General features: G+C 47.4%; 4 protein-coding genes across 4 annotated transcripts in view; 2 read left to right on the top strand and 2 right to left on the bottom strand.

Moving 5' to 3' along the window:
- LOC306746951 (lysophosphatidylserine lipase ABHD12-like) overlaps positions 1-575 on the bottom strand; it is a 9,512-nt gene extending 8,937 nt beyond the window's left edge. Inside the window, exon 1 of the mRNA XM_079229940.1 lies at positions 522-575. The gene's annotated coding sequence lies outside the window, so the exon portion shown is untranslated. The remainder of the gene's footprint in view (positions 1-521) is intronic.
- Positions 1-12,500, top strand: part of LOC306746939 (uncharacterized protein) — a 387,486-nt gene that overhangs the window by 315,855 nt on the left and 59,131 nt on the right. The gene's annotated exons all lie outside the window — the stretch shown is intronic.
- Positions 784-7,169, top strand: gins1 (GINS complex subunit 1 (Psf1 homolog)). The gene is made up of 7 exons (XM_079229950.1): positions 784-917; positions 1,476-1,540; positions 2,299-2,397; positions 5,622-5,712; positions 6,099-6,215; positions 6,594-6,668; positions 6,808-7,169. The coding sequence occupies exons 1-7, from the start codon at positions 843-845 to the stop codon at positions 6,874-6,876; spliced, it is 591 nt and encodes a 196-aa protein (XP_079086076.1). The 5' UTR covers positions 784-842; the 3' UTR covers positions 6,877-7,169.
- ninl (ninein-like) overlaps positions 7,597-12,500 on the bottom strand; it is a gene marked incomplete at its 5' end in the record, with an annotated part of 21,827 nt that continues 16,923 nt past the window's right edge. Inside the window, 7 exon segments of the mRNA XM_079229981.1 lie at positions 7,597-9,144; positions 9,215-9,328; positions 9,454-9,624; positions 9,703-9,795; positions 9,867-9,971; positions 10,596-10,733; positions 12,243-12,338. Of these exon segments, the coding sequence (XP_079086107.1) occupies positions 8,953-9,144; positions 9,215-9,328; positions 9,454-9,624; positions 9,703-9,795; positions 9,867-9,971; positions 10,596-10,733; positions 12,243-12,338 (909 nt within the window). The 3' untranslated portion in view covers positions 7,597-8,952.

Genomic DNA, 12,500 nt, shown 5'->3' with positions numbered 1-12,500 from the left:
GTAGGAGGTAGGGGTTAGGTGTTAGGAGGTAGGGGTTAGGTGTTAGGAGGTAGGTGTTAGGAGGTAGGGGGTAGGTGTTATGAGGTAGGTGTTAGGAGGTAGGGGGTAGGTGTTAGGAGGTAGGTGTTAGGTGGTAGGGGCAGGAGGTAGAGGTTAGGAGGTAGGGGGTAGGTGTTAGGAGGTAGGGGCAGGAGGTAGAGGTTAGGAGGTAGGGGGTAGAGGTTAGGAGGTAGGTGTTAGGGATTAGGAGGTAGGAGTTAGGGTCTGACTAGATCTGACTAGTTAGTTACTGTAGGTGTTAAACTCAGAAACATATATTTACCTTTTCAGATTCCCTTTTCTTTCACTTGAACGCAGCATTCTAGCTAACGAACGTAGCATCGAAGCTAATCTACATAACAGGAAGCGACAGCAGAACTCGGACTGCCTGTTTACCGGAAGTCAGGCTGCGGGATCGATACCGCGATGAACGGCTTATTTGTGCTTCAACCCGTAACTCGTGAAGAAAAGCCGGTTCTTACCGGTCCGTCCGGTGGATCAGCGGCTTCACAGCATCGTTACCGGGACGTTAAGCGGTGATTTAAACCGGTTCGCTTCGCGGAAGTTTGAAGTTTGTCCCAACGCGGCAGCCGGAGCGACGCGTCATCACAACGCGTCATCACAACGCGTCATCATAACGCGTCATCATAACGCTACGATTTTTACCGCGAAAACCAGCGAGAGTCTGTTAGTTTATCTGGTTCAGCGAATATCAAACGTTCTGCCGGTTTAACGGAACCAGGTTTAACGGAACCGGGTTTAACGGAACCAGGTTTAACGGAACCAGGTTTAACGGAACCGGGATGTTCTGCGAGAAAGCGGTGGAGTTAATCCGGGAGCTGCACCGGATGACCGACGGACAGCTGCCCGCTTTTAACGTGAGTGACCCGTCCGGTATATATATATATATATATATATATATATATATATATATATATATATATATATATATATATATATATATATACATACTGCGGTCAAGTGAGCCCACATTCGCCGAGTGAGCCGCAGTTGCAATTCTAAATGCACCTCTATTCAAGGTGTTACGGTACGGGGGCCAGCTCAATGTCACAATATTCAAACAGCTATAAAAACAGATCCATAGACTTGTACATAAATATTCCACTGCAGGCTTGTTCAGGGTGACCTCTGCTATGCCCATGTACATGGCCTCAAAATATTACTGTACAGTTTAGGAGAAAATTGCATTCAAAGTCAGCTTAAATTTCATAATCATATTCATAATTTCACAATATTCAAACAGCTATAGAAACTGATCCTTAGATTGTATATTGAAATTCCACTGCAGTGCTGTTCAGGGGGACCTCTGCTATACATACATGTGTATACATATATATATATATATATATATATATATATATATATATATATATATATACATACATACATACATACATACATCTATCTGTCCTCAGGAAGACGGGCTGCGGCAGGTTCTGCAGGAGATGGAGGCTCTTTATGAGCAGAACCAGACGGACGTGTGAGTCTCCTGCTGTGTACTTGTTTACGTTGTGTACTTGTTTATGTTGTGTACGTTGTGTACTTGTTTATGTTGTGTACTTGTTTACGTTGTGTACTTGTTTACGTTGTGTACTTGTTTACGTTGTGTACTTGTTTGCGTTGTGTACGTTGTGTACTTGTTTATGTTGTGTACTTGTTTATGTTGTGTACGTTGTGTACTTGTTTACGTTGTGTACTTGTTTATGTTGTGTACGTTGTGTACTTGTTTATGTTGTGTACTTGTTTACGTTGTGTACTTGTTTACGTTGTGTACTTGTTTACGTTGTGTACGTTGTGTACTTGTTTACGTTGTGTACTTGTTTACGTTGTGTACTTGTTTATGTTGTGTACTTGTTTATGTTGTGTATGTTGTGTACTTGTTTACGTTGTGTACTTGTTTATGTTGTGTACTTGTTTACGTTGTTTGTGGGTTTGTGCTTTCATTGTTGATGTTGTTTGTGTTTACATTGGTCACAGTGTTGATTGATGTTAAGTGATCAATACATGTGATATTGATAAGTGATCAATACATGTGATATTGATAAGTGATCAATACATGTGATATTGATAAGTGATCAATACATGTGATATTGATAAGTGATCAATACATGTGATATTGATAAGTGATCAATACATGTGATATTGATAAGTGATCAATACATGTGATATTGATAAGTGATCAATACATGTGATATTGATAAGTGATCAATACATGTGATATTGATTGATCTGTTGCAGTAACGAGGCGAAGGCTGAAGGTCGAGCTGAACTCATTCCCTCCATCAAACTACGTCACTGCTGCTTGTTGAGGAACCAACGCTGCCTCACCGCCTACCTGTGAGAGACACACACACACAACTCACCTGTGAGAGACACACAACTCACCTGTGAGAGACACACAACTCACCTGTGAGAGACACACAACTCACCTGTGAGAGACACACACACACAACTCACCTGTGAGAGACACACACACAACTCACCTGTGAGAGACACACACACACACACAACTCACCTGTGAGAGACACACACACACACAACTCACCTGTGAGAGACACACACACACAACTCACCTGTGAGAGACACACAACTCACCTGTGAGAGACACACACACACAACTCACCTGTGAGAGACACACACACACACAACTCACCTGTGAGAGACACACACACAACTCACCTGTGAGAGACACACACACACACACAACTCACCTGTGAGAGACACACACACACACACACAACTCACCTGTGAGAGACACACACAACTCACCTGTGAGAGACACACACACACACAACTCACCTGTGAGACACACACACACGCACAACTCACCTGTGAGAGAGACACACACACGCACAACTCACCTGTGAGAGAGACACACACACACGCACAACTCACCTGTGAGAGAGACGCACACACACAACTCACCTGTGAGAGACACACACACACACACACACACACACACACACACAACTCACCTGTGAGAGAAACACACACACAACTCACCTGTGAGAGAGACACACACACGCACAACTCACCTGTGAGAGAGACACACACACGCACAACTCACCTGTGAGAGAGACGCACACACACAACTCACCTGTGAGAGAGACGCACACACACAACTCACCTGTGAGAGACACGCACACACACAACTCACCTGTGAGAGACACACACACACACACAACTCACCTGTGAGAGACACACACACACACAACTCACCTGTGAGAGAGACGCACACACACAACTCACCTGTGAGAGAAACACACACACACACACACACACACACACACACACACACAACTCACCTGTGAGAGAGACACGCACAACTCACCTGTGAGAGAGACACGCACAACTCACCTGTGAGAGAGACACGCACAACTCACCGGTGAGAGAGACACGCACAACTCACCGGTGAGAGAGACACACACACACACACACACACAACTCACCTGTGAGAGAGACACACACACAACTCACATGTGAGAGAGACACACACACAACTCACATGTGAGAGAGACACACACACACAACTCACATGTGAGAGAGAGAGACACACACACACACAACTCACCTGTGAGAGAGAGACACACACACACAACTCACCTGTGAGAGAGAGACACACACACACAACTCACCTGTGAGAGAGAGACACACACACACACAACTCACATGTGAGAGAGAGACACACACACACAACTCACATGTGAGAGAGAGACACACACACACAACTCACATGTGAGAGAGACACACACACACACGCACAACTCACATGTGAGAGAGACACACACACACGCACAACTCACATGTGAGAGACACACACACACACACACAACTCACCTGTGAGAGAGAGACACACACACACACACAACTCACATGTGAGAGAGAGACACACACACACACACAACTCACATGTGAGAGAGAGACACACACACACACAACTCACATGTGAGAGAGAGACACACACACACACACACACACAACTCACATGTGAGAGAGAGACACACACACACAACTCACCTGTGAGAGAGAGACACACACACACGCACAACTCACATGTGAGAGACACACACACGCACAACTCACATGTGAGAGACACACACACACACACAACTCACCTGTGAGAGAGAGAGAGACACACACACACACGCGCACAACTCACATGTGAGAGACACACACACACACACACACACAACTCACATGTGAGAGAGAGACACACACACACGCACAACTCACATGTGAGAGACACACACACGCACAACTCACCTGTGAGAGACACACACACACACACAACTCACCTGTGAGAGACACACACACACACACAACTCACCTGTGAGAGACACACACACACACACACACACACACAACTCACCTGTGAGAGACACACACACGCACAACTCACCTGTGAGAGACACACACACACACACACACGCACAACTCACCTGTGAGAGACACACACACACACACACACACACAACTCACATGTGAGAGACACACACACACACACACACAACTCACATGTGAGAGAGACACACACACACAACTCACCTGTGAGAGAGAGACACACACACACACGCACAACTCACATGTGAGAGAGAGACACACACACACGCACAACTCACATGTGAGAGAGACACACACACACGCACAACTCACATGTGAGAGACACACACACACACACACAACTCACCTGTGAGAGAGAGACACACACACACACACAACTCACATGTGAGAGAGAGACACACACACACACACAACTCACATGTGAGAGAGAGACACACACACACACAACTCACATGTGAGAGAGAGACACACACACACACACACACACAACTCACATGTGAGAGAGAGACACACACACACAACTCACCTGTGAGAGAGAGACACACACACACGCACAACTCACATGTGAGAGACACACACACGCACAACTCACATGTGAGAGACACACACACACACACAACTCACCTGTGAGAGAGAGAGAGACACACACACACACGCGCACAACTCACATGTGAGAGACACACACACACACACACACACAACTCACATGTGAGAGAGAGACACACACACACGCACAACTCACATGTGAGAGACACACACACGCACAACTCACCTGTGAGAGACACACACACACACACAACTCACCTGTGAGAGACACACACACACACACAACTCACCTGTGAGAGACACACACACACACACACACACACACAACTCACCTGTGAGAGACACACACACGCACAACTCACCTGTGAGAGACACACACACACACACACGCACAACTCACCTGTGAGAGACACACACACACACACACACACACAACTCACATGTGAGAGACACACACACACACACACACAACTCACATGTGAGAGAGACACACACACACAACTCACCTGTGAGAGAGAGACACACACACACACGCACAACTCACATGTGAGAGAGAGACACACACACACACTCACATGTGAGAGACACACACACGCACAACTCACCTGTGAGAGACACACACACAACTCACCTGTGACTCACCTGTGCACCGTGTGACCTTGTGGTCCTGACAGCTACGACCGGCTGCTGCGGATGCGCGCTCTGCGCTGGGAGTACGGCAGCGTTCTGCCGGCTAACGTGCGCTTCCACATGTGTGCGGAGGAGGTGAGTGTGACATCACTTCCTGTTGTTGATGCACAGGTGCAGTGACATCACTTCCTGTTGTTGATGCACAGGTGCAGTGACATCACTTCCTGTTGTTGATGCACAGGTGCAGTGACATCACTTCCTGTTGTTGATGCACAGGTGCAGTGACATCACTTCCTGTTGTTGATGCACAGGTGCAGTGACATCACTTCCTGTTGTTGATGCACCGGTGCAGTGACATCACTTCCTGTTGTTGATGCACAGGTGCAGTGACATCACTTCCTGTTGTTGATGCACAGGTGCAGTGACATCACTTCCTGTTGTTGATGCACCGGTGCAGTGACATCACTTCCTGTTGTTGATGCACAGGTGCAGTGACATCACTTCCTGTTGTTGATGCACAGGTGCAGTGGTTCGGCCAGTACAAGAAGTCTCTGGCCTCCTTCATGCGGTCTCTGGGGGGCGGCGAGGGTCTGGACCTCACGCAGGACATGAAGCCTCCCAAGAGCCTTTACATCCAGGTGAGGCCCCGTGCATGCTGGGAAATGTAGTCCACGCTCTCGTTAGTCTTTTTATGTATTCAAGAGTTTTTAAATGGTTTATTTAAACGTTAATAATTCTGTTTAAAATGTTTGTCTCGACTTCATCATCGTAATTAACAGAAGTTATTAATATCCTTTATTTTAAATAAAATTATAAAATTTACTATTTTTACTATTTAATTTATAAACACAATAATCTGGTTTCTCACTCGATGTTGATTTCATATTTAAATATAATTTAAAGAAAGCAAACAAAGCTGAATATTCTCTCCAATGCTTCCTGCTCTTCTATAAATGTGTACTTATGCTTACAGTATGTACTGTGTACACAAGTACCTGACAGCCGCTGTTTTGCAGGTGAGGTGTTTAAAGGACCACGGAGAGTTCGAGATCGACGACGGAACGGTGATCCTGCTGAAGAAGAACAGCCAGGTTTGTGTTTGTTCTCTGCTGGTACTCTGCTGGTACATGTACACGCAGTACTAGTACACGTACTTCTAATGATTTAGGTTCATCTGAACCTCCAACATGAATGACTTAATACTGTAGGTAACGGTCCGTCTGTCCGCAGCACTTCCTGCCGCGCTGGAAATGTGAGCAGCTGATTCGTCAGGGCGTCCTGGAGCACGTGGTGTCCTGACGGAGCGTTCCTATTGGCCCACGGGGTGTCCTGACGGAGCGTTCCTATTGGCCCACGGGGTGTCCTGACGGAGCGTTCCTATTGGCCCACGGGGTGTCCTGACGGAGCGTTCCTATTGGCCCACGGGGTGTCCTGACGGAGCGTTCCTATTGGCCCACGGGGTGTCCTGACGGAGCGTTCCTATTGGCCCACGGGGTGTCCTGACGGAGCGTTCCTATTGGCCCACGGGGTGTCCTGACGGAGCGTTCCTATTGGCCCACGACGTCCAACCATCCAAGAGCCAAAAGCCCAGATGACCCAGTTGAACAGTTTGGAAATAAAACGTGTATTTTTCTAAATGTTTCGTCTCCAGTCCGTTACCTGAAGTACTGCTGTGTATAAATACTGTGATAAGCAATCAAAAGTACTCATTCTGTAGTATCATATATTGACACAATGTTCAGTTGAAATCATTTTAATGACTTTATATATATTTATAAATCATGTAGATTATATTTTAATAATCATAAACTTTAAAGAACTAAAGCTGCCAAACAAATATACCTCTGTTGTACAGTAAGTACTATATGTACTTCTGAGTACAGTATATGTACCGCTACTGAGAATAATCAAAAGTACCATCAGATATCAATAGATAAATAAAATCTGCAGCTGTTTATCAATAAAACATGTTTATTAGTCAAACTAGTTACACCAGTGAGACATTTAATGTTACAGGTCATGTCATGGAGGTGTCATGTTACAGGTCATGTCATGGAGGTGTCATGTTACAGGTCATGTCATGGAGGTGTCATGTTACAGGTCATGTCATGGAGGTGTCATGTTACAGGTCATGTTACAGGTCATGTCATGGAGGTGTCATGTTACAGGTCATGTCATGGAGGTGTCATGTTACAGGTCATGTCATGGAGGTGTCATGTCATGGAGGTGTCATGTTACAGGTCATGTCATGGAGGTGTCATGTTACAGGTCATGTCATGGAGGTGTCATGTCATGGAGGTGTCATGTTACAGGTCATGTCATGGAGGTGTCATGTTACAGGTCAGACAGGTGGATCTGGTTTGTTGCACCTGAAAAGGAAAGAGAATCAAAGCTGGGTGGACGAGCAGGAGGTCTCACTCTGAGGAGAAAACTACAGACAAACAGAATCCAGAAGTGATCTTGTGATCTCCTGCAGACACTAAAGCTCACTTTGACCGTAAAAACAATAAAAAAATATAAAACACACCAGAACATAATACTCATGGCTGAAGTGTGTGTGTGTGTGTGTGTGTGTGTGGTCAGTCTGGTTTTCCTTCATCTAAACAGTTGAGTTCCTGTGAAGCAGCTTCAGGAGAGACGTTTGCCTGGAGGTGAGGCTGCTGATGCCCCGCCCACAAACACACCTCCACTCATACCTGTGAGTCACGCTGACGTCCTCACGGATACATTCATAGTCTGACCGCGTCATTAAATCACCACATTATGAACACATTATAAAAGTATTTTCTCCCTCCAGTTTATTGAGCGTTATAATAAATATAATATATTGAAACATTCTCACCATTTTGTCCACTAAACTGACTGAAAATAATCTGCAGAATTCATTGAAAGTAAAAACTATAGGTTCATAATTAGAAAAAAAATAGGGTTATTGATTATGTTGTGGAGCTGCAGTTATTGATTAATCCTTATTTGAATGAAAATGTCAGATAATAAACGTGTTGATTTCCTGTTTAAAAAGCATCAATTAGTTCACAAACATCCAACATGTCTCTTTAAACCTGAAGCTGCTTCAGTGAAACTGGTCTGAGACCAGCGTCTGTGGCGTCTGCGTCTGCAAAGGCGTCTGTGGCGTCTGCAAAGGCGTCTGCATCTGCAAAGGCGTCTGCGTCTGCAAAGGCGTCTGCGAGGCGTCTGCAAAGGCGTCTGCGAGGCGTCTGCAAAGGCGTCTGCAAAGGCGTCTGCAAAGGCGTCTGCGTCTGCAGAGGCGTCTGCGAGGCGTCTGCATCTACGAGGCGTCTGCGTCTACGAGGCGTCTGCAAAAGCGTCTGCAAAGGCGTCTGCGTCTACGAGGCGTCTGCGAGGCGTCTGCGTCTACGAGGCGAGCGCCGCGGGGACGATCTCCCGCAGCAGTTGGTTCAGAGCTCTGACTCGGTCCTCCAACAGGAAGTTCTTCTTCTCTGCTTGTTTCTGCCGCTGCTCCGTGACCTGCAGGGCCTTCATCAGCTGGGCGTTCTCCTCGTGCAGCTCCTTCAGCAGAGCGCTGCACTTCGTGTTCTTCTTCAGCTGCGGACGAGACGACAACACGTCACATGACTGAGGGCCAGGAATCAGCTGACGGGGAGCCGAGACTCACCTGGTCTTTGAGCTGCTGGACTTTCTCCTGCAGGACCAGACGGACGCCCTTCAGGCTGGTTTCTAGACCCTCCACCCTCTGGTGCAGCGAGGACACCACCTTCTCACACTGACCCTGAACGCAGCACAGAGACAGATCAAAGTGTTTTTAGAGGAGTAACGCACCGTTATTGCTCCTGATGCGTTCAGGCTCAGCTCAGTGAACACGAGTACTGGCTGACCTTTGACCTCTGGCACTACCTGCTCCATGCTGATGTGGGAGCTGCTCTGCTGGGCCTGAAGCCTCAGCTGCTCCTCCAGCTGTTGCCTCCTCCTCTGCTCCTCCTGCAGCCGGGCCTGCAGGTGCTCCCTGCGGTCGTCTCCGGCCCGCTGCTGCAGCTCCCTCAGGTGCTGCACCTGAACCAGCTGCGCCTGCACACAGGAAGTTCACATGTAAAACTCCCATCTCGGGGTTCGGGATCGGGTCTTTCTGCCGGCCGGGGTCCAGACCTGGTCTTGGTCCTGCGTCCGCGCCGTCTGCAGCTCGCTCAGTTCGGTCTTCAGCTTCTGGACCTCCAGACTCCGGACCTGCAGCGCCGCCAGCTGACAGACATCAGAGAGTCAGCTTATCTGGGGTCAGTTAGACGAGGACAGCGTATCGGTAGACCCGGTACCTGGTGTTGGAGCTCCTGGTTCTGGACTCTTAGTTCATGGGTCTCCTCCTGCAGGGTGGCGGAGGCCTGACGGAGCTCCTGGTTCTCCCTCTCCAGCTCCTCCACCTGACCAGAAGAGGGAGGAGTCACATGACGCCTCACGCTATGACATCACCGATATTATGATGTCATGATGACGAGCTAACACGCCATGTTTACGACCTCCTTCACAACTTTTTAATATGAGCAAAAAAATCTGTCAAATGTAAAAGAAAATATAATATATATATATATATATATATATATATATATATATATATATATATATATATATATATATATATATATATATATATATATATATATATATATATATGACAAATGCTTTTAAATATGAAAAATATACAAAAGATAAATATGTGACAGAATTGTGGGAAAATATCTGAAAAACATTTCGACGAAAGCTAAAGAAAAGTTTAAATGTTGAAAAATATTTAAAATGTCCCCAATCTGGAAAACGTAATTATTATTTTTTTATACGAGATGAAAATATTTGAGACTTTTGGAAAATGTTGTAGAATATATAAAAGATGTGAAAAAAAAACGGCAGCTAAAGATTCTGTGACAGATCAATCATTAATATTGATCATATTATTATTATTAATAGAAAGAGGTTATTGAATCAGATTAAATTATTATATTTGTTGTATCGTTAAGTGAAGTTCTGTTAGAAGCATGAAATGTGGAGACCTTCTCCGTCACTTCCTGGTGGCCGTGGTCTACTTCCTGGTGGGCGTGGCCCTCCTCCCGGCCGGCGGCGTGCAGCCGAGAGCGAAGCAGCTCGGCCTCCGACTCCACCGAGAGCAGCGACCGCTGCAGCGTCTCCACCTGCAGGAGGTCAAAGGTCAACGTGAGTGAAGGGAGGGGGTCGGTGGTTTGATCCTCAGACTTCAAGAAATAAACCGACAAAGACAACTTTGATTCCGAGACTTCATTCCTCCTTTCCCGGTTGGCTGAGAACATCTTCCATCACAGGGTCAACCAGGGTCTAGAGACCAGGGTCTAGAGGAGTCAACCAGGGTCTAGAGGAGTCAACCAGGGTCTAGAGGAGGAGACCAGGGTCTAGAGACCCGGGTCTAGAGGAGTCAACCAGGGTCTAGAGGAGTCAATCAGGGTCTAGAGGAGGAGACCAGGGTCTAGAGACCCGGGTCTAGAGGAGTCAACCAGGGTTTAGAGGAGTCAACCAGGGTCTAGAGGAGTCAATCAGGGTCTAGAGGAGTCAACCAGGGTCTAGAGGAGTCAACCAGGGTCTAGAGGAGTCAATCAGGGTCTAGAGGAGTCAACCAGGGTCTAGAGGAGTCAACCAGGGTCTAGAGACCAGGGTCTAGAGGAGGAGACCAGGGTCTAGAGACCCGGGTCTAGAGGAGTCAACCAGGGTTTAGAGGAGTCAACCAGGGTCTAGAGGAGTCAACCAGGGTCTAGAGGAGTCAACCAGGGTCTAGAGGAGTCAACCAGGGTCTAGAGGAGTCAACCAGGGTCTAGAGGAGTCAACCAGGGTCTAGAGACCAGGGTCTAGAGGAGGAGACCAGGGTCTAGAGACCCGGGTCTAGAGGAGTCAACCAGGGTTTAGAGGAGTCAACCAGGGTCTAGAGGAGTCAACCAGGGTCTAGAGGAGTCAACCAGGGTCTAGAGGAGTCAACCAGGGTCTAGAGACCCGGGTCTAGAGGAGTCAACCAGGGTTTAGAGGAGTCAACCAGGGTCTAGAGGAGTCAACCAGGGTCTAGAGGAGTCAATCAGGGTCTAGAGGAGTCAACCAGGGTCTAGAGACCAGGGTCTAGAGGAGGAGACCAGGGTCTAGAGACCCGGGTCTAGAGGAGTCAACCAGGGTCTAGAGACCAGGGTCTAGAGACCAGGGTCTAGAGGAGTCAACCAGGGTTTAGAGGAGTCAACCAGGGTCTAGAGGAGTCAACCAGGGTCTAGAGGAGTCAACCAGGGTCTAGAGACCAGGGTCTAGAGGAGTCAACCAGGGTCTAGAGACCAGGGTCTAGAGGAGGAGACCAGGGTCTAGAGACCAGGGTCTAGAGGAGGAGACCAGGGTCTAGAGGAGTCAATCAGGGTCTAGAGACCAGAATCTAAAGGAGTCGACCAGGACCTGAAGGAATCAACCAGGATCTAAAAAGGAGTAGACCAGAATCTAAAGGAATCGACCAGGATCTAAAAAGGAATCGACCAGGATCTAAAAAGGAGTCGACCAGGACCTTAAGGAGTCGACCAGGACCTAAAAAGGAGTCGACCAGGACCTAAAAAGGAGTCGACCAGGACCTTAAGGAGTCGACCAGGACCTTAAGGAGTCGACCAGGACCTGAAGGCCTACAGGATCTGGATGATGTCACTAACCTCCTCCTCGTAGCAGCTGAGCCGTCTGTCCAGCAGCTGCTTCTCCTGCGTCCAGACGAGCTCCTGCTGCAGCGCCGCATCCTGCAGCCGCCGCACCTGAAGTATGCATGTGTACTGTTAGTATTTTATGTATACTAGTACTCTTATCGGTTCTTTTTGATTATTTTGTGAGAAAAGACACTAAATTAAGAAAAGGATCCAGGCTGTACTGAGCGAATAAAGGACCGATAGCAGAACCGGTAACTAGGGTTTAGGGGG

The sequence above is a fragment of the Taurulus bubalis genome (assembly GCF_910589615.1).
Source record: "Taurulus bubalis genome assembly, chromosome: 14".
Taxonomy (NCBI): domain Eukaryota; kingdom Metazoa; phylum Chordata; class Actinopteri; order Perciformes; family Cottidae; genus Taurulus; species Taurulus bubalis.
This window is presented reverse-complemented; position numbering and strand designations above follow the sequence as displayed.

Bases quoted from the DNA above. Each gene is read 5' to 3' on its own strand.
- gins1 (XM_079229950.1), top strand. From the start codon at position 843: ATGTTCTGCGAGAAAGCGGTGGAGTTAATCCGGGAGCTGCACCGGATG. The intron at 918-1,475 runs GTGAGTGACCCG...ATCTGTCCTCAG, and splicing joins GACAGCTGCCCGCTTTTAAC to GAAGACGGGCTGCGGCAGGT. The intron at 6,216-6,593 runs GTGAGGCCCCGT...GCTGTTTTGCAG, and splicing joins CCAAGAGCCTTTACATCCAG to GTGAGGTGTTTAAAGGACCA.